This window comes from Phoxinus phoxinus (assembly GCF_949152265.1).
Source record: "Phoxinus phoxinus genome assembly, chromosome: 12".
Classification (NCBI taxonomy): Eukaryota; Metazoa; Chordata; class Actinopteri; order Cypriniformes; family Leuciscidae; genus Phoxinus; species Phoxinus phoxinus.
The window spans coordinates 15335476-15360743 of NC_136887.1; the positions used below are offsets into that span (position 1 = coordinate 15335476).

A 25268-nucleotide genomic window follows, 5' to 3' on the forward strand; every position below is an offset into this window, starting at 1 on the left:
ACCTTATAAACCATCAGTTTATTTTATGTAGGCTGTTGTGATGATTTGCTGTCGCTTTTTTCTCTGTACAGATAACAAAAAGTAGCTGCAAAATGAAATTGGGTCAGCCTAAATTTAAAAGGAAGGAAAATACAGTATTTTACAGGATATTAACCCCCAGGAACAATTTGAGAGACCGGCTGTAACGTGGCAGGAACAATTTACAACTGTTGTTGAATGTCATGTGGCACAGAGGAGGGTAAAATGACAATTGAGCTCAGCAGCCAGCTTATATGAAAACAAGAAATGTGCTAAGAAGAAGAAAAAAAAGGAGCTCTCTCAATACATAAGACCCAGACAAAGTTATCCATGACAAATCCAGTTCTATTAGATAAGGATGTAAAAAATTATTTTACAAAGAAAGCACAAACACACACACACACACACACACACACACACACACACACACACACACACACACACACACACAAACACACACACACACACACACACACACACACACACACACACACACACACACACACGCACACACACGCACACACACACACACACACACACACACACACAAAGATAAAAAAGAAAAAATATATCCACTATAGAAATAGTAACTTTTTATGTCTGTTCTGTCTTCACCCCAAGTGCGGCAAACAATAAATTCACGGCTTACATATTGCCCATAATTAAAACCAAGTTTTACTCCGCATGGTCAAGGTAAATTATGTCACTTACTGTATTGTATGGCACTTTATGGTGACACATAATCTCTTTCAAATTAATGTACCGGTAGCCTTTTTCCTATATTCTAACTTGGCATAAGGAACAATATAATCGTATTTAAAGGGATAGTTCTGCCATCTATTCACCCTCATATTGTTCCAAACCTGACTCCTGGAATATTTTAATGTACATTGGGCCCTGTGATTTCCACAATGCAGAAAATAGAGTCGGAATTGTGGAATTTTGCGCCAATTTCTCATGAAAAAAATCTAAAGTAGGGCTGTACAATTAATCAAATTGTGAAATGGACTAGAACATTAAAGTGCAAAAAAAACACTATTTAAATAGAAAGTCTGCATGTTCTTCTTGTTCATGACTTCAATCGCTTTCTATAATAAATATCACAAATTTCATTGTCTGAATCGTTTCAATAAAAGATGGGGGCCGTTTCTCAATACCATGTACGCAAACTTCGGACTTGCGTCCTTGGTAGTTCAGACTTGCCAAGTTCAACTTAGGAGAACGAACTTTTCTACAAATGGAACAGCGTCGTTCTTGATCGCGTCACTCAGCTTGCTCTGGCTACTCCGGTTATCTTTTTATGTATATTTTAGGCAACAATAAAACTAAATGTGTTATAAAACAACACTCTGCCTCTTTTCATTTAAAAAAAATCTTAAACACATTAAATGGCCACACAAATGTGGTTCAGGCACCGTGTACATTGATTATCTTCACTGCATATATTTATAACAACACGAAAAATAAAACACAACCCTGCTTCTTTTTGTTTTCACTTTAAAAATATGAAACATTATTGAACATTAAAACTGACATTTAAAAAACAGAGACGGGCTTGTGTCATTTTATTTTATTATACATGTACAGTGAAGAGAATGTATAATAAAATAAATATAAAAAATATTCTATTTATTTTAAAATATATAGCCTAAAATAAAATTACACAACCCTGACTCTTTTTGTTAAATGTCAGTTTTAATGATCTGATACCCAGTATAAAAGTATAAGTAAATAAAAATAAATAAAGCAAACAAATCAGTGAAACATAAGTCAGCTTAAAATAGCCTAAAAATAGCTCAAGTTAAATAGCCTAAATATATAAAATTATGAAACTTCACTTTGGCCTCAGCCAAAACGATTTGCCATGGAACAAATTATAGATTAAGGAGACCAAAGATCGCCCGTTAGATATACACAAGACAAATTATATCTCGTTTAACCACTAGACTAGAGACACCAGAGCCAGCGGCAAACATCAGAAGCACTAGCCAAGGAAAAGCTGTTCCAGTCGGGGTTATTGAGCGTTGAACACCCGGTGATCGCCTGGATCTCACAACTCCGAAAACATTCAGATACATTTTTAGCGCTATCTTTCTAAATAAACCACAGATTTCAGCTACAACTACAACTACATTCTCGACTAAAACACTATTAGAATTACATTTCGTGACACGATAACAGTAGTATTTTGATATTACGCAGGTTTTCTCCTCTGCCATTGACGCTTGCTGGTGGTCCGAGATGCATTCTGGGATACCTGTCTGCCTCAAGTCCGCACAAGTCACCTCTACACGCATCCTCGGTAAAAGGGGCGGATCAAGAACACATCCGGGGATTTGAACTGGACTTGGCTAGATGTGAACTTTGAATTGGAACAGTACTTGGGCAGCGACTGATGACGTTTCACAAGTCCACAAGAACACAAGTACAGACAAGAACGCATATTGAGAAACGGCCCTGGTCTCTCTAAACCCCTCCTTTCTAAGAGCCAACTCTGCTCTGATTGGTCAGATGGATCAGTCTGTTGTGATTGGTCTACCGCTTACAGCACGTTTTGGAAATGAAATGTCCATTTCATATCTGATTTTCAGTTCCTATGTAGGGTTGTTACAGGAAGTGAGACTGGAATTGCTGATGACTCGTTTTGGCATTTTAGAATAGATTCTTTCGAATATGACAATACATTTATTTGTCGTGCACAAAATGTACAAAACAGTTATATTACACTGCATGAAAGGTATATTTTAAAAAGCATAATAGAGGCACTTTAAAATGTAGCCTAATTAAACAATTAAAATGGAATCCAGATTAATTAAAAAAGTAAACAAAGAACTTGGGAAAAAATAAAACCGATTTCATAGGACATAGCTTCTTTTTTTTTGTTAAACGTTTAATAAATTGTTGTTAAATATACATTTTATGACTTAACTTAATTAGACATGCTTTTTAACTGCTAAAATTACTAACCATTAAATTGGAATCCAGGTGGAAAAAAATAAAAAAATTCATAGAACGCTATGTACATAGACCCAAACTGAGAGCAAGATCTGAAGGTAAAATTTTCAGTGAACCACTTTTAGTCGATTAATCACAAGAAGTGATCATATGCATCAGCACAAGAGTGCTTTTTTGTTCTTTTTGTAATTCAACAGCATCGCCCCCCAATAAAATGTATGAAAGAACACAAAAAAGCGTAACGCAGCGATACACTGTGAAAAACCAAGCTTCAGTATGCTGAATAAATTGCTTTTGTGAGGAAACAGCTTATTTAATTAATCAACAGCCTATCGGCTATTCATTAACATTTTTTGAGGAGGGGGGGTGGGGGGGGGGGGATTGATCTAATTTTGGAGTTTGTTTCCAACACCTCTCATTCATTTCTACGCTGTCCGCAAACAGTGACTGACTGCTGTCAAACTTCAACAGCAATTCAATGACATTAAGCCCATAATGTTGTTATCAAGGCACACATGATCCAAGTTGAACGGTACACTTTCTCCAATAGAGCGGTGGAGGTTGAGATCTCCCCATAATAAGAATAGCTCTGCTCCTTTGTTTCACGAAACAAGAAAGACATAGAAGTCTGGAATGACATGAGGGTGAGGGTGGTATAAATAATAATGGAAATATATACAAGACACAGCTAGTTTTCTTTTCCCCCCTAACCTAACACGAACATTAACGAGGTTAAGAATGTCAGAAGAGTGTCAGAACTATAAGAGTGTCAGAACTATAAGCTCTTAAGACTTCCCTCAAGTTCCAAGGGCATTTATGAGAGGTTTGATTCATTCTGCTGGAGAGCGCTCCATGTCAAATGAATTGTCTCCTGTTTTCTTTCACATCTGAAGCTAAGAGATTTGTAACAGCAATAAGTGTCTGGGTTCGGCACATGCACAGACGTATAAATCCATGCTGGCACAATAACAGCAGCTCTGCAGTTGGGAAGCGTGCCCACGTTAAGCACACACAAAGAGAGAGAGAGAGAGAGAGGGTCTGGTAAAGGTTTACAGGAGACGTGGCTGGACTGGTGGGATTCTCATCAGCTCTGCCCGGGAGGAGAATTCCAGCATGAGCCCACCAACATGGATGTTCAACCTCCAGACGGGACACAATCCTCCCGGTTGGTGCCCAGTCTGTGTTTTACATTCTCCTGAATGTACGAACAGCCACATGAGGAGCTCTACTGATACATAAACCTGCAGCAGGCAGATATATGACACCCATTTAAGAGTAGTGCAATCATCACTGTCAAGTTTAAATGACGACACATTGACCGCTACATACAGTACATAAACATAGTTCTGACATAATCTAATAAACATAGACAGACAAGAAGAAATGACTAAAGCAAACAGCACCTGAAACAGTTTGCCAAATGACATTAGTTTTAGCACAACACATGCTAAACATTTGCCAAAGTCATAAAACACAGACACAGTTTGTTCTAACTCAGAGCACCTTTCGATTTTGCGAGCAAGTGACTTCAAAAGCCTTTTAAATTCTGAGTGAATTAAATAAACCGGATACTTATGAAATCTGAAAGCTACAAAATGAGTTTGGCCCACAAGGGGCTTTCTAATCTAGTTTAGAGTGGCATGTAAGAACCGAAAAGAAAAAAAGGCTCCTCAATATTTAAATTTTACGCTCCTTTAGAAGCAAATCTTGATGTAGTCAATTCAGAAAAACTACACACATCACACAGTACAGTTTAATGAAAATACTACTTGTTTTAATTCAAATAGCCACAGAACTTTCAAAAAGGACAAGCAGAAGATTCACAGGACGTATAGATGTGGAGGGGTCATTGCTGCTGTTAGGTGATACTGGACGAAGAATAATATTTTTGCAGTGATCAATGTCTTCTGTGCTGATATAGAGGATCATTCCGGTGGTAAAACTTTTCTTCTGTCTGCCTATATCCATCTCAAGTTACACTGATGGAAGTAGTCCCAGTTTCAGACGGCATGCTTACTGACCAGGGCACATTTTGATTTTGGAAGCTGGTGAAAATGCTAGTTCTAATCTAGTCATTCATTGTTCTATCTATTCCTAAATACAGCTTTGTGAGAGAACATTTCAAGTAGTTACCCGCTGAAAATCTTCCTTTCTGCCGTAGCCCTCATATCTCATTTGTGCATGCCCAAACTGTTTTTTGTCCCGTTTCTTTGCTGTAATACCAAGTAAATAAGATAAAGTTGAGAGCACCTGCTTTTTAATACTTTTACATATACTGTAAAAAACAATAGCGTGTTTTAAACAATAGCGTGTGTGTACGGTATATAATAATGTTCATTATCATCACATAGATGTTTTACACCTGTTTTTCCAATAGTATAAGACACTAACCAGAGGGACAGATCAGTCTTTCATGTAGATCACAGATACACTGCTCCTCTCCAGGTAAACTCAATCTCCTGGATCAAAATTGAAGGATCTTTTGAATTTCAAGCGCCAACGCAGCCACCCACTGAAAACTGGGGCGGCCTTTCAAACTTTCATCCATCTCAATGAAACAAGCATGGCTGAGTCAGCCCTCTACACTGGGGAGATTGAATTAACGCTGGAGAGGCCGTCTCCTAGATGTGAGGAGGGTCTCCAACACATGAGGTTCTCCCAGTATAGCACTCTGCGAGTAATGGAGAGAGAAATAAGTGCAGAGAAAGGTTCCCCTTTCCAAATGAGTCTCATCATTATGCCTGAGGCTGTGTAACGCTCTGAGGAATTTCACATTTCATTTAAATGCAAATTTTGGGTTTAATGATGATCTGGGGTATCTACCCTTTTAAACCCTTGTATCTGCTGATTCTCTGGATCATATTTTTTGGGCCATTCATTTGTTGTTGGTTTGCACTATATTGCTGAATATTTTCATGTTCGCCCTTAAACTAATGTGGTTGCAACTGAGTCTGTGTCTCCTTTGCTTTGTAAATGACTAATGGCTTACAATTGAATGCCATAATTTCAGTAATAAGCAACTAAATCACTGTCCACTTTCTTCACCATTGTCTAAAGAAAAATTTACAAATGTTGCCAAGACAAGCCAATTAAATAGCTTGTTTAGTTTTATAAGTGTGCGCTGTTGTATAAGAATGAAATGTTTTGTTAAAACATATGGACATGAGTCTGCTCAGGAATGGTTGTGTAATATCTTATTGAAGTCAGTCGATAGTGGTGAGTGCTAACGGGAAATAAATGATGGGAGATGAATTTCCCACAATAGCAGGTACAACTTAAACTGCACTCAAAAAACACTCAGCATGCTGTTGCTCTTTAGAAGAGACATATTAAACCACTCCATGCTGCGATTACTGTGCAGTGACCGCAGGTTCTTTAAATGGTAGGAAAAGAGAAAAACAAAAATCAGCAATGACTACTTAAATATCTTAAAAATAATTTCTTCTTGACACTACTGAGATCAGATTCATAGCTAAATTGAGATATATATAAAAAATAAAAATAAAACGAAAAGAGAAATAGACCCCAATAATAGTTTCTGGAGAGATCTTAAAAGTCAAAGATCTCAATATGAACAATACAATTTATCATTATACAAAATAAAGAGCAATGTAATTTTCTGGATGGCCTCCCATGGAAGCATAAGATGACTCATTCACAGAAAATTTGACCTAGATGAATCGAGACACTTGATCTGGATTTTAGGAATGCATGTAACTTCAAGTGTGTTAAATCCTCTAAATTTCCAGGCCAAAGCTGTTTTAAACTGAGAGATATCTGTGTCGATGGGAAATAAAAATACAAATTCCGGAAAATTAAACACTATATGGTAAATAAATAGATAGTAATAAATAAAATAAGATTTATTATAAATGTAATATATTGTAAAAAAAAAAACTTGAAAAAAAACATTCTGACAGCATGGTACAGCAAGCACATTATGTTCATAGAAAATAAATACAATGCTGCTTACCAACAACAGACACTACACAGCCCACAGCTGAACTTTTCAGTGAACAAGGTAATTTCTCCAACCTGTGAATAAATACAACTTCGACGTACCCTCCTAGTAAAGTCCTGATAGGGTACAAATCTTTCCTTTTAAAGACTTTTATCAGACGTGCAGAATGTAGTCTAGGTAAATTAGCCAATAACACTCTAGTGATTTCACAGATTTAACTGATTTCTAGAGAGGCCTGTAAAAAGCTCTGCCTTGTGCCAAAATCAAGTCATTTCTCTGAGAACAATATAGTCTCCATATCTAATTCAATAGTGGATGCAATGGTTTTACAATCTTAACACCCCCTGGAATTTTACGACCAATTATTTACCGCCCGCCTGGGTTCCTTGATGTATCAGAGGCTGAGAGCAGAGTCCAAGGACTCCCATACTGTGTAGCGTTTCCTTTGTGCAAACCACCGTTACCGACCACACACTCTACTATAGGCTACAAGTTGATAAAAAACACAATCTAATGGCATCAAATAAATGTTTGAATTGTTCTTTTAGTGCACTATGCTCATTTGAAGCATTCAAGCCTAGTGAGCAACTAACCTAGACTTGGCATCAGCCCAGCCACTTCGGTTACTGAATACATTTGAATCTCTCAAACCCTACCTAGACAGGGGATCATTGGCATGTTATGATGCCCAACAATCCTGTTTAGATTGAAGCTGAATGGGCTTTGAAACAACCACTGACTGCGGGGACTCTGAACTGTATGAACATGACAAAATCCAGAGCAGTGAAAAACTCCATGAGAGACTCTAGTTGACGAATTATTCATCACAGCGGAGAGTCGTTCTGAAAGCATGTCTTCTCAGTGGGTTTTAACTCAAGATGGACTGTCATCCTGCCCGCAAAAGCACAGTGAAAAGCATTTCAAAATAAACATGTTACTTTGCGTCTATGGTTCAGTTGGTCAACACAAGAGTGTCCTTGCTGTGATAAACTTCCAGTCCTGTGCATATACTCAAAGCAAGCTTAGTTTGATCTGCACCCACTTTAATGTATATGCTGGACTAAAGTAAATGCTGTATACCTCAAACAGACTTCAAATTAAAAGCCTTAGTAATAAATTGTACGTTTAAATCCGAGGAAAATGGGATTGTTCCAAAGCTGCAACGACTGCCTCAGGCCGGCAGAGAAAATGAAATGCGGATTTGAAATGAGAACGCTGATTGTCTAGCATCTTAAATGAATAAAATGGATAGATGTACCAAAAAATAATAATAATTCTCTTCCGATGTCCTCTGGTCAAATTATAACCTTGCGAAATGTGAGAATGAATGAGTGTCACATTCCTCCATGTAGTCAACAAATTTCTTCTGAGAACACACTCATATTACTATTCTGCTAACCAACTGAGGCTGTCCATTAGAGAACTCATCTGTTATTTGAGCCAATTATTTGCACTGAAGTGTAAAAGCAAGACTGAAGTAATGTAATTCATGGAGTTTGCTGAAATTAATTTCAGAATGTTTGCAGTCATCATTTGCACATCGTTCTGTCTAGGGTTGCCAACTTTTTACCACGCAGGAAATGGAATACTGGCAATTTACATATGTTGTTACATGAATTAAATGTGGAGGACCATTTAAAACATGATGAACATTTTAAACATTTATTTTTGAGGCTAACTTAACTACAAGAAATATTGAAAATATTCAATAATGATTTATGTTTATTTCATTTTTGTTTAAATTATCATCATTTTAAAGTTGATTTTTTTTTTATAATGAAAATGTTTACTGTAAAGAATCTGAAAAAATGCTAAAAATTAATTATGAAAGCATGGTAAAGTTTCCAAGAAGGTTTTAAAGAGAAAGAAGAAGAAGAATAAATACTAAGAATAAATATTTTTCAGTAAAAATCAACAATTAGAACATGCAAATGCAGTTGAAGAATCAAAATGCAATGTCCTGCCTAATACATGACAGTCTGCAACCCTTTTTGAGCCCCACACAAATTAGGATTGTAGTCATTCACACAGATCTGACTAAATAAAATAGATTTGAGTTGACAATCTGTATGTGTCCTTATAATGTTTAAGCAATTCTTTATTATTCTTCACCAATAACTGCAATTACTATGGAAGGTCTTTTGTCATTTTCTGTCATTTCATTTCAATTCATGGAGGGTTTAATATTATCAACCGTGCTTCTCAGATTGGGGAATCTACTGGGTAGATGGAAGAGCAGAGATCTCAAATTTGCAAGCATTCAAGGTGAGCTCCTGCCATTTTCATACATCAGTGAATGTGAAGAACCATTGACGTCAGTCCAGATATTGCTCTAGCCAGCCTGTCTGGACTGACATGGTAGACTAATGTAAGAGTTGTCAGTTATATTCAGTGAGAGTTTTTTTGAATTAATCCCATTTAAATTATACTGAGTAGTATTACTGCAGATATCTAGAAAATAGCTTGTGTATATATAGCTTGTGTATGTTATGAATATGATTCTTAACTGAGTTTGACCAAAGAAGTCACTGTTACTGGAAGTGAAAATCACGACAAAAGAGCTCATCAATGACCACTCAATCCGATGAAGCATTGCGAATGATGTAAGTCTATTCACTGCTTGCTTCAACACAAAGTTAGTAATGTTGTGATTTATCTCAGAGCTGGTTGGTTTGATTTGAAACTCTTTGAATTGACTGAAATGGAGAAAATGAATGAGAAAAATGGTTCCAGAACAAAGACCGCTGAGGAAGTGGGCGATCACTGTAATGATCTATTGTCTGCTCCAGTCCATCTGCAAACCTCAATGCTTTTTGACAGAGAACTTGCATCTTGTATAATCAGAAAATGAATTGTCACAACGACATAAATGAAGTGACACCAGAATGGTATCCATACAAAAAATAGAAGTGTAAGAATTGTGTCTACCAGTCTACCATTTTCTATGTACCATTTTTTACCAGTCAGACTAGTTTTCTAGTCTACAATGACAAGAAAATGTTATTTTGCAATATTTTTTGTTTTGTTTACTTCTTTAGAATTACCAAAGTAAACCCATGAGATGAAGGCTTATTGGCCGGAACGTGTAGGAGTGCCGTTGCTTGTCACCTGTTTTTAAAATCTAAGCCTTGAAAAAATAAAGGCTTTTTATATTTTTCTAAAACTAATTAATCGAGTGCCTTGGATTGTTTTTCTTATAAGTGAAACCCATGAGAATTTCTACACATGCATTTCTCTTTTTTAAAAAGTGGATTTATAAAGCAGAAGGTGAAATGATGCATTTAAGATCCTGAACATAATGCAAGGAAAAAAGTGATGTACGACGCGGTAAATTCATTTACAACATACTGTAATGTTTTAAATACCTTGCAGAGTTTACAAGGAATGATTTATTTTTCAAGGAAGGATTTTTCAAGGATTCTTCTCAAGGAAGAATCACAATGACGTATGGGATGTATGGAACAGAACAGTAAAAGCTTATTTTGGGTTGTTTGGAGTATTTTATTCCATCTCCATTGTAAAACAAATGTGTGTGTTTTTCTCTACACATTAACATTTTTAGGGAATTCGTTCATTTAATCACTTTTGTTTAAGCGAATTTGCACAAAGCAAAACGCAGAACAAAATAAGCCAGTCCGCAAACCCCATTTGTGCCGCATCCAAATGGATTTAATGGATGAAGCCCAGAAGGGGGGAAAAAAGCTTGGGGGAATCCATTTTCACATTGTAAAGTGGGCTGTAGCTCTAAGTGTTTATTTTCTGGAGTCAGCGGGTGTGGAGGACGTGGTGGCATCTCATATATGGGTTATAAAGCTGATGCACTTCTGCCAGGGTAAACTATGATGATTTCTCTCTTGCCGTTCTTCAGAGGTAAATACTTCACAGTTTGCTGTCTGGGATTCATGCAGTCCTAGTCTAAGTGTCAAATGTGAAGCTTTTGGATTGCAGCAGACCTGGAATTCAGACTCTGTGCAAACTCGTGTGCAGAGCAGACACGGAGGACTTGGATGGATTGCGGAGCGCTGTTTTTGTTAGAGTTAAAGCCAGTCTGCTTCAGCTGAGCTAAGAGGGGTTTGCAGAGGCAAAGCGATGTGCAATGCGGCTGCACAGCAATGTAAAACAACATACACATGGATCAGGTACAAGCAGCTAGAGGTGCCGGATTTACCAGTCAGGTGGCAAGCTTTTCCCTAACTCTTAATACCATACCCCGTGGCATGGATTTACATATAACCCTGAAATAATGACTTTTCATGGAATCAGCTGAGATAATGTCACAGCTCATTGCTCTGCATGCATTAAAATGACAATGCACAGAAAATAAATTCGACTGTTTGCAGAGGTCACCTTCAAGAAAGAGCATATAATTTTTATCCGATTATTTACCAGACGTGAATTTAAACTGGTTCTTGCATAGAAATAGAAATGGCAAAACCCTGAGCAAAATATCAAGTTTGCTTTCTTTGGAGAGAAAGGCATCTTTATGGAGCCTTGGCAGCTGTAAAACTACTTGTAATAAAAACAACAAGCCTAATTATTAAGGTCTACTGGTATGCAGAACAAATATTATCCTTATTGTGTCAATACTAATGTCAAACACTCAGTGACTTCTGCCTCCATAAGTCCACATACTTCTGCAACTCTGCCTCCCCACCATGCAAATTAAAGTAAGATTTACATTTGCATTGGTTACAGCAAGACAAATTGATCTGATCTAAAGCATACGGAACGTTTTAACATTCCCAAAGAAACTGTATATTTCTTCTATTGAGTCCAGAGACGACTGACACAGATAAATCAGCGTCAGGGCCGGCCACATTTACGCAAGCCAGGAGAGCATGTGGAAGCGCAAGTGCTCTGTTCCTGGGTTTGTTTTCTGTCCACCGGCAGGAGAGCTGACAGCAGCAAGCTTGTTTTTTTCTTTCTTCAAATCTCCTAAGTAGTCTTATGTCAGTGTTGGTGCACGGCAGAACAGCCAATTCGCTGCACGAAAAGAGTGAGACTTTAGTTAATGCTTCTTTTTGGTTAAAATAAAAATCATTGTGCAACTCTGGAAAAACTCCTATAGTGTTTTATAAACAAACCTATAGAGTACATTTCCTGAACAAATATGCACACTGGAAATCAATGTCAGGTGCTTAATTGTCTAGTTTTGCATCTTTGTTACTATTGATTTCCATTAAGCACACATTCAAACCCAAACAAGCAGTATCTTGGAAAATGGCCCAGATGCTACCAAATATGTCCTATCGTTTCAGTTAACAGAGGGATTGGAGTGGATGTTTGAGCGAGCGAAGCCAAAATTCAAAACATATGACGCCTTTAGTACACACATTTGGTGAAGACCAAGAACAATTTGAAATAGTTAAAGTAATAGCGTAATTGTGTCCATAAAACAACTCTGCTTAGTATGTACTCCAGTCTCTGAGCCACTGTAAAAATGTACTTTCTCAGAAATAACTAACTAGAGCCTTTTAGTCCCTCTCAAAGTGCAGCGTTGGTAATAACAGTGCTTTCGTGGCTCCAGCACTGCAGGAGATGGTCTGCTGTGATCTTCACTGTAATGCTGGTGGACATCATAAGGCTAATTGAAGAGAACTCCAGGTATTTCTGTGGGTTCATGCCTCCCGTGAGTCCCACTCTAATACTGTGGCCATCAGTCCTCTGATATCTCACACTAGGTGCCAGAGCCCCTGGACCTTTTTTAAAAAGCTGTACTGTGAATGACTGAGAAACTGTAACAGGACTCTTGGAACATCAATAACCTACAGCACACGGCGACTGTTAAAGTCAAGGAAACTCAATATTATATGAATATGAACAAATGTATAATAAATGTGTAAAATGCAAAAAAAAAAAAAAAAGCTTTTTCATAAGATAGATCTGTTGATTCTTCTCATATTTTAAAGCATTAAAATATGCACCTTAAAACACCTACATTATTGATATGTTCCTTAGTAAAATGTGACATTTAATTGCATGGTATAAAGCAAATTCACACTATTCTAGCCTATGTGATTTCAAGAAAAATGTGTTATATGGGCTGCAAAATGTTGTGTACATTTTGAATAATTTGAATAATTAGTATACATTAATTTTATTCATTAAATTCTGTTTATTAAAAAATATCTCTGATAAATAGACAAAGAAGTAAGATGAACCACAACCCCTTGTTTACATTGAGATAATTGTGTCGATTCCTCATTAAAACTTCCTAAAAGTCTAGCCTAATACTGCAGTAATGTAAACACTGAGAAAACCATTACCGGTGCTGTAACACATTAACATTGTGATTGACAGCAGTGAGCTGGATCTTCAAGTTCTTCCTCTAGTCTAGACCAACTAATGATCTTTCCTCTACAAGCTGCTCGACACCAGGGACAGAATGAAATCACCCCAATCACTTCAGTGGCCCAAACTCATTAATCCTTAAAGATTATTTATGCCAAAATCGAAGCATGTTTGACATGACTCCCACTGAAAACGGAAAACTTTATTCAATGGATTTACACCTTCGGACCAGACTGCTTGCCTGTTTTGTCTTTGTTTCTCCATGAATTCAAAATCGACGTTGTTTTTTGGCTTTTAGAATGAATATGTTATCCTTACTGTTACCTATAAGCTAGTGTGCTCCAAAACAATTACATAAATTCGCATTTAGAAGATATAAGCATTCAAAACTTACAGTCTCTGACTTCTGCCAATATGGATCAATGATTTTAACTAACTCTGCACTTCAGCTTCTAATCAGATTTTCTGTCCAATCAAATCCTCTCTAGAATATGAAGCATCCCGCCCCCTACATTATAAATAGATGCTGAAACTGCAGCTGAAATCGGTCACTTGTTCACTCATTTACTATTTTCTACATGGTTAATGGTATATAGTGCACTATATAGGGCATAGAGAACGATTCAGACAGTGTAAATAGGCTTTTCATTGGGGCGAATGAAGTCTGGTTTCACATCAGTTTCACTGAACCGCCGCAGCGCACACACAGTCTGCTCCGGTCTAGAGACACGATAGCACAGAGCGGATCATATGTGTGAGTCGGCACAGAACAGAAAAGGTATCGGACCCATTTGAATTCTGCACATAATGCTATATTTTAATAGCATTATGTGCATGTAGGAGATTAGGAGGAGAAATCGTTAAAGATTAGGAGGAAACTGCGGCTTTACCGAGCTCAACAGCTCTGGCCGAGCTGTGATATAAACTAAATGCTATTGGCTATTTTTTTAAAGGGAAGGAGCTGTTCGATATGTCCCGCCCTCTCTTCCTGTTTCAGTGGAAATTACGTCAACACATTGAATAATGCTGTGCATTTTTAAGGACTTTAATGTTTCCTTGTTTGTCTTGTGCTAGAGCATGTCTGTCTTTGTTTGTGTTGGCCATGTGCTTCTCTTATCCCACCTCCTTGTTTCTGTTACCATGCCCCCCTTTAGTCGTTGTCCAGTCCTCGTTGGCCTGATTGTGTTCACCTGCGTTCATTGTGTGTGAGCATTTCTTGCTTGTCAATCAGTGCTATAGTTTTCCCTGTCAGTTCTAGCTTTGTATTTATTTCCTTTTGATTTTTCAGTTTTTTTCTTTGTTTCTGTTTTTTTTTTTATTCTAGTCAAGTACCAGCCACTGGAATTTTATTTTGACTTTGATTTTATTGCTAACTAATCTTTCATTTATTTTTCTCTCCAGTTCTCAAAAATAAAACTTCAACTACAGAAAACAAGAAACTAAATTATAGCTCCAGTTATAATTTAGTTTCTTGTTTTCTGTAGTCAAAGTTTTATTTTTGCTTTTGTTATCTCTCTTTTGTTGTCTTGTCTTGTTGAATCATGTCATGTTGGTTACAGCTCTGCCCTGTCTCCTGTGTCTTCCCTGGTCACTGACTCTCCTGACCTGGCAGCCAGTCTGATGCTGCAGTTACTTCAAGTGTCGAGGCTCAGGTTTCCTGAGCCGCTGCCTTGTCACCATCATTGCCTTAGCATCTGGAGCTGCCTCATCCCCGGCCAGCCTGTACTCCTGTTTTGTGCCCTGCCCTTTTGTTTGGACTGTGTTCCTGCCTCACCTATCTTGTGCTGGATGTTCGCATCAACCGAGCTTCACCTTTGTTTCTCTGCACAGGCCTCTAATGCAATGTAAAAGAGAGCTTATTGATCTTCTGGCTACAGCCTCTTACTAAGCCATCTATCAAAACGCATTCGTTCCACGCCAATATTGACTGCTGAATCCACTATTGCGTAAACGCAAATTGACCTAGGACCCCTCTGGATAAGTGATAACTCCCCCCATTGCTAAAGGTATATATATGAGCACAGAAGACTGGTTTCTGCACTCTTTTTTTAGGACACACTACGCAAAGCATCCCACCAGAGCTTTTCTGAATTATCTCTATTTCTGTGTTCATTTAACTTAAAATTAAACAAATGCCACTGTGTCCTGCAAAATGCCTCAAAGAGTCCCCAATCTGTGACACTCCTAATAAGGGTAAAGTATATATGATATAATGTAATTGTTTTGAAAGAACCCACAAATTTTGCCTCATTTTGCCACAGGCAGATTTAGCCTCATCCGTCTGTGGTGAGCTCAAAAAAGCTGTTAGTTTTATCAAGACGGCTTTGGCACGCAAGCTTCAAATGAGTGCAGAAGATATTTTTAGAGAGCAGTCATTTCTTCCCAGGTATGTTCACATACATGACTGTCTCTTTAGGTGTTGTCTTTATCAGGGTCTTACACATTTGGATTGCTTAGCAATTGCAAGATTATTTTTATTTTTTAATAAAACAAAAACCTTGAATTCTGAGAAACCTCCAGTTCTTTGAGAGCTCCTGAAGTACAGTATTATGCATTTAATATGATGCGTAGCTGCACACTAATATGAACATACACAATGCTATTGGATTTCCTCATTTGAACACTATCTGGTTGACCGGTGAATTTATGGAGGTCAAAGTCTTTAGTCTTAAGAATGGTTTTGTAAGTCCATTAATTCCATTCCAGTCTCATTAATATCGACAAATCTTTTTCTGAAAGTCTCATTTAATCATGTCATGACGGAGTTCATAGTCGTAGTTGGGAGCATATTCCAAAGCAACAGCCAAAGTCTGTGTTTGTTTTATAGGGAACGGCGCTGAAACTTGCACCTGATTGTCATCTCACTGATTGGAACATCTAACTGAAATTACCCTTTTTAGAGAGACGAAAAATCTAGATTCATATTTCTGGCATTTACAAATAGATTGTGAGTAAAAACATGCTCTGATGACTTAGATGAGGATTGGCTCACAATTTAAGTTACATTCGAAACTGATTACTGTTATTCAAAAGGGTTAAAAACTTTCCACCACCACTGCATGAGGTTTACAATCATTCATATATCAAAAACACAGACAACTCTAAAGTGTTCACTCTCTTCTCTCTCTTTCTGCGTCACTGGAGAACTTCATAATTGCAAATCATGGAGAAGGATTTCTGCCTGGTGAGGGGAGAGAGCGCTTTCTAAATGTGACAATCATGAAATTACCTTGCCATTAAATTTACCGAACTGTCAGCATCTAGTCAACACAGCTGATTATGTGGATTGTAAGCCACTCAAATCCACAGTAAAACTGAACATAGAGGTGAAACTTAAGACATTTAAAAAAATAGGTCTTGCTATGCAAAAGCTTAAGTTGTCATCAGCTAAAAACAATTTCAATGATAACATGATGCTATATTTAAGTGCCTGTTGTTTCATTACAGCCTCTTAATATTTAAATATGATAATGCATCAATATTTAATGGACGCTTTAATTAATCTACATTTCAAGCACCTGAAAGTCACACCGTCTAGATCAGTCAAGTTGCTTATTGCACCTTTGGGCAAGGTACACAAATCCACTCTGTCACAGACAGTTTGTGTAGATTGCATAACGCTATGCCAAATATAAAGAATGTCTGTCATAGCCTATGACATTTGTATTCATGAATAATAAATGATCTTCACAGACATGGGAAGCACTAACAGTGTTATTGCCAAGCCACTTGTTGAAATTTCTTGTAGAAAATGAACATTAAAGTGTGTTTCAAAAGGGGATTCGCGTGAGTATTTTGATTAGGAACTGAATGCGAAAGTTATTTTCTCTTTAGAATATTATTGAACGAAATACCAGAGAAGTTCATAAAAACAGAATGAATTGTGCTTCATGTCATAAGAACTGAAACGGACAGTGATAAAGTATGTCTCTCAGTTTATGATTTCTTTAAAAGACAGTGACAAATAAGCACACAATATAGCTAACTCCCATATAAGGACACTTTTTGCTTTTAAGCTGTGTATGTTTCACAGCAGTCCAAACATGTATGTGTATTCATCTTTAGTTTTATACAGTTTTTTAGTATTTCAGAGCAATTATAAAGCGCGTTAATGATGAATGAATCACTCACCATTTCTGTGAGGAGCACGCGGGTCAAAACCATGGCACGACTCTAAATCCTCCTGTGGAAATTCACATCCTCTCATGGAAGAGAGTCGCTTGCAAAGAAAAGGACAACTTCTAGGCTTTACCGGGTTTGCGGAATGTCCACTGTCGGCGGTGGGCACAGTTGTGGGAGTTTAACGTGTGACGGTTATGTCAGAGCAAACTAGATACGCGCGTGAGAAGCGCGCGGGCAGTTCCGTGGCTCAACGGTCAGTCCGGCAGAACCGAGCTCGAGCGCCCTTCAGTTTCCACAGTGAAAAGCAAACTGAAGTCTCAAGTCCCTCCTCTTTCACACCACTTCCACCTCCAATGTGTTTATTGCCCTTTTCAAGAAACGCGTGTCCAGTGTCGTTGTCGTGTGTACAACATTAGGAAGCGCGCGCGTTTATGTTTAAATTAGGCGTAGGCACGTAATGTAGCCTATGCATATTTTTGACAAACTTATTTGTTAAGTCAATGAAAATAAATTATTAATAATGATCATTTAGATGTTTTTGTGAAACTAACTAAATTTGCTCATGAGGATCTGCCACTAGTGTGCCTATAGCTCGTTATAGATAGAAAAGCATCTAGCTTGCTATTTACGTTCTTACTAAATATAAATATATTTATTTAGAATATCACCGTGATATGTACCATTACCAATAGTAGATTATAGATAGATATGGAATATAATGTGTCCCCTTTATTGGGGGGTAATAATTAAAATGTAAAATTGAAATGTAAAAATCGTTTCATGTAATCAAATAATATTGTATTTGATCAGTCTTTCCTGGAATGTCATGTCTACAGTTGAATACAATTCAGATGATGGTAAAAAATGGACACCTATTCATTTTTGACTCAGGTTAAAGTGTGTGTCTCACCGCTTTGACATTGTTATAAACTATTTTAATAAAAGGTTTGTCCATAATATAGTTTAAAAATGTACAGTTCCACAACAAGCAGTCGTTCAGTATTACTTAGAAGTAATATTGAGGAAGATAAAGACCATAAAGGGAACTGAAAACAGCACACAACTGTACAGAAACTGCAACTGGAGACATCAATAACTCGTATGAAATGTCAGTCATTTTCATTTTTTTCAGTGTTGCAGTTAAACATGGATTTGCTCTCTACTCCCTTGATCCTCTGTATCTAACATTTTTAATCCGCGTGTCTCACAGCCTCTTTTAGCTTCTCTAATTCTCTAATCTATATAGCCTATAGTTTAAAAAATAGGCATAAGGCATAAGAATCTTCACTCACAAAGCTTGCAACAACAACTCTGTTTACATAGCCAAATGTTACAGTTATGTGACAAAACTAGCTATAAAAAAAAACTTGCAGAGAAAATATAGCTGTAATAAATGAATCTTTCCACCAACCCTGATGAAAACACCAGTATGTTGTGATTTGAATGCTGATGTGCATTTGTCCTCTAAACCAGCATAAATCAACCTGAACCAGCAAGGATGTTCTTCTTTACCCAAAATTCTTTTAAAGCAGGAATGGTTTATATATATATATATATATAAAGAAAGAAATATAAGAAATATTTATGAACACTTGTACAAAAGTCAGAAAACAGAAAGACCAAGACCCCTCACAGTCTTGTTAAAGAGTCAAGGGGGCATGAGAACTAGAGGTCTCCCTAAATTATTTCCCGGAGGAATGAATGATATATTTTGAAAAGACTTCATTACGAGCATTTTTCCATGCCCTTGAGCCTCACGCATTTCCTTGTCTCCAACCCCAGTGTTCTCTCTGTACAACCAATATTGCTGCCCAGTCCAGTCATCAGCTAGAAAGGACCATTATTATGCCTCTGTACTCTGTCTTGCCATATAAAAATGGAAGGCACTTACTAAATCAACAAAACAGAGAGCCTTGTGTGCCGAGACTGAGCATGCGCTCAACAATAGTGTTCAGATCACTATGTGTATTGAATGGCACTATGAGCCTCCACCTTAGACCTGCTCTACAGTAACATATTCTCTCGCACAAAGTATATAATTCCATTCCATTCGGATCTTTCTGCTCTTTCATGTGTAGAGCCAAATTACTAAGGCACCTATTCATTGTTCCTGTGAAATCTCACTCCCACTCCTCCTGCAGAGTGGTAGAAAATTTTAAAAAGATTCCTCTTCAAAATAGTAACTTTTCTGTTCTGCATATACAATGCCTCTTGCGTTACTAGAAAAATGTGCAAATGCTGGTATTTCTCTTCGTTACGGAAAATAGGTCGACTGCTTCCCTCTAGGTGTGTGTAAAGGGTGAATGAACAGCTAGTACGTTCAAATGTTAGTCATACATCTTTCATGAATGTGCGCACCTGTTTGTGCTGACGTGAAGTATATATTCAAAGTTTGCTCTTGGAACATATTCATGTCATTAGACAAAGCAAATATGAACTGTAATAGAGTAACTTAAAATTATCTTTTTATTATCATACATTTAATTAAATTGATGCCAGGTTAAGGCCAGAAACATCAATGTGAGACATGCAAGTACAGTGCGGAGAACAAGTATTTGATACACTGCCGATTTTGCAGGTTTTCCCACTTACAAAGCATGTAAGTCTGTCATTTTTATAGGTACACTTCAACTGTGAGTGACGGAATCTAAAAAAAATATTGTTTTTAAGTAAATAAATTGTATTTTATTGCATGACAGTATTTGTATTTGATAAGTATTTAGTATTTGATACATTAGAAAAGCAGAACTTAATATTTGGTACAGAAACCTTTGTCTGCAATTACAGAGGTCATACGTTTCCTGTAGTTCTTGACCAGGTTTGCACACACTGCAGCAGGGATTTTGGCCCACTCCTCCATACACACCTTCTCCAGATCCTTCAGGTTTCGGGCTGTTGCTGGGCAATACGGACTTTCAGCTCCCTCCAAAGATTTTCTATTGGGTTTAGGTCCGGAGACTGGCTAGGCTGCTCCAGGACCTTGAGATGCTTCTTACGGAGCCACTCCTTAGTTGCCCTGGCTGTGCGTTTCGGGTCGTTGTCATGCTGGAACACCCAGCCACGACCCATCTTCAATGCTCTTACTGAGGGAAGGAGGTTGTTGGCCAAGATCTCGCGATACATGGCCCCATCCATCCTCCCCTCAATATGGTGCAGTTGTCCTGTCCCCTTTGCAGAATAGTATCCCCAAAGAATGATGTTTACACCTCCTTGCTTCACGGTTGGGATGGTGTTCTTGGGGTTGTACTCATCCTTCTTCTTCCTCCAAACACGGCGAGTGGAGTTTAGACCAAAAAGCTCTATTGTTGTCTCATCAGACCACATGACCTTCTCCCATTCCTCCTCTGGATCACCCAGATGGTCATGGACACATTTCAGACGGGCCTGCACATGGGAAGCACACATTTTAGTTGGTTATTAACTTCTTTTTTATTTATTGTATCAGCTGATGTTAGATATTGAACTGTACAATAAATTATAGTAATATTGGCCATTAAACGGTTATCAGTCTTAACGTGGAAATAATTATCTGTTTTATTATCACCAGAATTTTGATATCACTTGCAAGCTCAATTTCAAGTGTTATTGGTTACCAAAATATGCCAGAACATAATTCATAACACAATGCAAGTACATACTCCATTACATGCTCCATAAGTATAACAGTTATCATCATTAAAAAAGAGGGCACACCAGCCACAAAAGGCCACCATAAAATTACAAATAGGACATCCGAATTTTGTGATCAACTGCACCATTTGGGACTATGTCTATCACTATGTCTGTAACACTATATTTAATTAGATGCCACAGAAAATAAGGCTATATTTTCTTTGCCATCTAATTAAATATAGTGTTACCGGGATAGTTAACAAAAATAATTAATTTTTAAATTAAAATTCTGTCATCATTTACATGACCCTCAGTTAGTTCATGTCACCTGTATGACTTTTTCCCCCTCTGTTTTGAAGAATGCTGGTAACCAAACTTTGGTGAACATTGACTTCCATTGAATGGACAAAAACCACTGTGACATTTCTCAAAATATCTTTTTTTAATTATCAAAAAACATTTAGGTCCCTAGAGTGGCATTATGTTAAAGTTTATTTCTGATTTTAACACCAAATGTTCATAAATATTATTGTTAAGTGATGTCAATGATCATGTCCTTAATGTGCTCCAAACAACATTCTTAATGCATAATGAATAATGACTGACATATTAGAAATGGTTCCATCTTTAGCTGCTTCCAGACTTAGCACTTGACCCACATGTTTCATTGACTCCAAGATAAAAATGTCGAAATTGTTGGCAGCCTGTTTAGTCCTGCCCTTCCTCGCAGTGGCTGGTGTCAGAGCGCAATGGTCTGATTTAGCGTAATTTCTTTGATAGACGCAATGAAGGACCTGTGATTTGCTTGCGATTATAAGTTAGTGGCTCCAGAGAGAAAGAAAGAAAGGTCGGGAAGAAAGAGTAAAGGAAGAAATGAGGCTGAGAAACACCACTCTAGCCCTTCTGCCCTTCCATGCTATTACTTGCACCTGGATTTCAGAAAAAAGGTCTGCCAATGCTTAAGGCAGCAAATATTCCTCCTGAACTGTGAGGGTTTGCTGTACCCAGAGGAATCAAGTCTGATTCAGAAGTAATGCTGAGCAATATTATTGGCTTTAAGTTCTCCTCATGACACTTCTAAAGGACAAACAAGGAAGGACTTGAAACACATTCGTTTGAACTTGTTTAGGCGGCTACACTTTTCCATCTCACTGTACTATGTGAGCTCTTTGCTTACGAGCACAAAGTGATAACCAAACTGGATAATGCGCTTGTGTATTTGCCCAGACTGTTAAGTGATCAAGTTGCTCTTTCTTAATGATTTGTACTGTCTTGACAAATGCACTTAGTCTAGTGAATACTGGCTTTTATCTTATATGACAGCTGTTGCATTTTTATGGAGCATATTTCCTTTTCAGAGATTTCCCTTTGGAATTTGTATTGCACTGCATTATTTTAAGTCTAAACAGGGTCTTTTGGGTATTTCGTGCAAGTTTATGAGGACATGCTCGGCTACATCAAACGGTTGTAGGATAAGGGCAAAGTTTCTTTGGAAATTAAATGCATGAGCTCTGAATTCCCACAGTGCGTCTTAAAAAGGAGAAATCGTGAAAAATAAACTACTGCACACAAGCCAACCCGATGAGTCTACATACATGGACTGATGCTGAATGTTTGTATGAATATTTGTTGTGTCTGGTATAGCCTAGTTGGCTTTAATCATCGTTTTTTCCCTTTTTCCCCCTGAAGTTCACAGCTGTGCGTGCGTCAAGATATCTGGTCTTTTAAAGCAAGCTGATCAACATCAAACAAATGACAAAAAAAAAAAATCGTCCACTATATAACAAATGGCGTCAGCTTCTCAGCATCCACCCACACATGGCAGTTTTGCCTTTGTTTGTGTGTCCGTCTGATCCAAATTAATGTCATTGCACATGTTTGGATGCCAAATAGACCTTTTAGTAAATTGATAGGGGAATGTAAATACAGTTTTTGATGAGCTAATATTACTGCACTTGTCATTCACTCAAAATACAGAGGTGATTGTGATGTTGATTAGTAAGATAAAACAAAAAAATCTGTTAAAAGATAATACGCCACATTCATTCACCAAAATTGACAAAAATACCAACACAGTTAACAGGAGAGGAAAGTGACATTGATTACTCATTCAATGCAGCTGCAGAGCTTGTGTTGTGTATTATGAAGTCTATGACAAATACAGACTCTCACAGACTGTCTGTGATAAAGCTGAAATGCTTCAGTTTTATTTGTGATCATTTCACGGTTCTCTTTCAACACAAGGTTTTTTCTTTTATACATATTCACATACTCACTAAGTGTTCGCTTTGCACACTAGAGTCTTCTAAGTATCTAGAACACAATGTACAAGATTTATGCATATAGAAATGCAGTTGCCTAGACTCCAACACTTTCCCAGTCATTAGATTGGCACAATCTGTTGGTGGGCAGCAATGCATGAGGATAATTAACTCTATGATCTAACTGTGCAAGAATGACTAAGAACTGTAAAAATACCTTCTCTTTATGAGCCCTGTTATAGCTGTGTACTGAGTTTACATAATTGTTCAAGAAATTATACTCGCCCCACATGCACTTTCAAAGACTGAAATTATATATATTTTGTATTTTTCTAACAGTGGTTCTCAACCAGTTTTGTTTAATTTATATATATATATATATATATATGTATATAAGGACCACCCGTCAGCCCAACGATGGAACCCAAAGGCGTGGGCAAATATATACTCCATATACATCTTTTCAGCGCTTCTGTGAAATTCACTTATTTATTAGAATTTAGTTTCAAATTTTGTCTGACTCAAATTTCAAATGATTAAATGTAGACCTTGTTTCTAATTAGGAGCTAACCATAAATATTGGTTATGTTTTAATTTAGGTATTTGACCATTCTGGGCATCCCATACTTTCAATTATTCATTCTTTAGGGACCCGATTTCACATATATCACACAACGGCTGGGATCTTCATGGGCACAAAATCACCAGTCTGATCTTAGACAAAGGGTGCAGAGCTAGCTATTACCTTTTTAGTCGGTTTCCTACTGTTGACTTGTACGTAAATGTGTCGTTTATTTAGCCACCCAACACCTTCGCGAGATTCTACAACCTCTGGGTTGAGCCGGTTTCTTCCCGTGTGTTGAGTACAAACAATATCGAGAAGACTGGCTCGGTGTCTCGCTTGCTGCGCAATTTCCCTCTAGCAGGGGATATGAGTGCCTGTTTGCTCTTCGGGTGTTCCGCACTTGGCGAACCCTAAATCAAGTTCCTCCAGCATCCTTCCGGAGTCAAACACGGCAGAGGCGTCTGATGCCAGGCCCAGTACTCATGTGCATGCCCGGCCGGTCAGCCCTTATACTGGGCTAGATGCCCATATGCTGTGATACATCCTTGGTAATCCCATATGTGTACTGTCCACGATACGTAGGTTGAATTTTTTTAAAGTTTGTGTTAATATGACAGAACTTGTTTATGTTGGTATCCATCTAATTTGGGTGCTTTTACCAAATGACAGTTTGACTGGATGGAATGCGTTTGATATTAATGGGATAGTTCACCCAAAAATGTTTCCATCATTTACTCACCCTCAAGTTGTTCCAAACCTTATAAGTTTCTTTCTTCTGTTGAACACAAAATAAGATATTTTGAAAAGTGTTGATATCCAGACAGTTGACAGTATAGACTTCCATAGTATTTTTTTCCTATATTGAAGTCAATGGTTACCGTCAATTGTTTGGTTACCAAAATGTTTCAAAACATCTTCTTTTATGTTCAACAGAAGAAACTCATTCAGGTTTGGAACAACTTGATGACAAATTTTTCATTTTGGGATGAAATGAAAGCTTTAGCATAAAGTTCTGCCGGGAAGACTTAATCATTACGTCACTTTACCTTTTATCTATCCAATCACATTTCAACACTCGTGGTATAAAAGATCGGTTACTTACTCATGTTTGAGTTCGCAGATGCTGACGCTCCAATTCACCACCTTCCTCCCCACCACCTCAAAGTCAAATCCTTCCCTCCATCCTCCCCACCACCACCAGGATGGTCCCTTCCATACCTCACAGGGGGTCGGCTGCGCCCCTGCCTGGTTCTTCAGGCAGGATATGCAGAGTCCGGACCCTCGGATTGCGAGCTACGGACGGGGCCTACGCCAAAGAACTTTATTGCTTGCTGGGTTGTTAATAATGAATAATTGTCACAGTATTTATTCTCCCGAGTCTTTCTGATAGAACTATTCTTTTAAGAATAAAAGCTATAGGAATGATTGTCTCCTCTTCTTTAAAAGTAAAAGTCTTTATTTATTTGGATGTCTTAATTATTCA

The 25268-nt window shown here is 37.6% G+C and overlaps 1 protein-coding gene across 5 annotated transcripts in view; it reads right to left on the reverse strand.

Annotated features, from left to right (window-relative positions):
• htr4 (5-hydroxytryptamine receptor 4) overlaps positions 1–17693 on the reverse strand; it is a 111647-nt gene extending 93954 nt beyond the window's left edge. For all 5 annotated transcript variants that reach the window (XR_013799839.1, XR_013799840.1, XM_079631336.1 and 2 more), the window contains exon 1: positions 17357–17693. Coding sequence is in view for 3 of the 5 variants with exons in the window: in XM_079631336.1 (XP_079487462.1) it covers positions 17357–17432 (76 nt within the window). In the remaining 2 variants the exon portion in view is untranslated. The remainder of the gene's footprint in view (positions 1–17356) is intronic.
• Positions 17694–25268: the final 7575 nt, after the last annotated feature.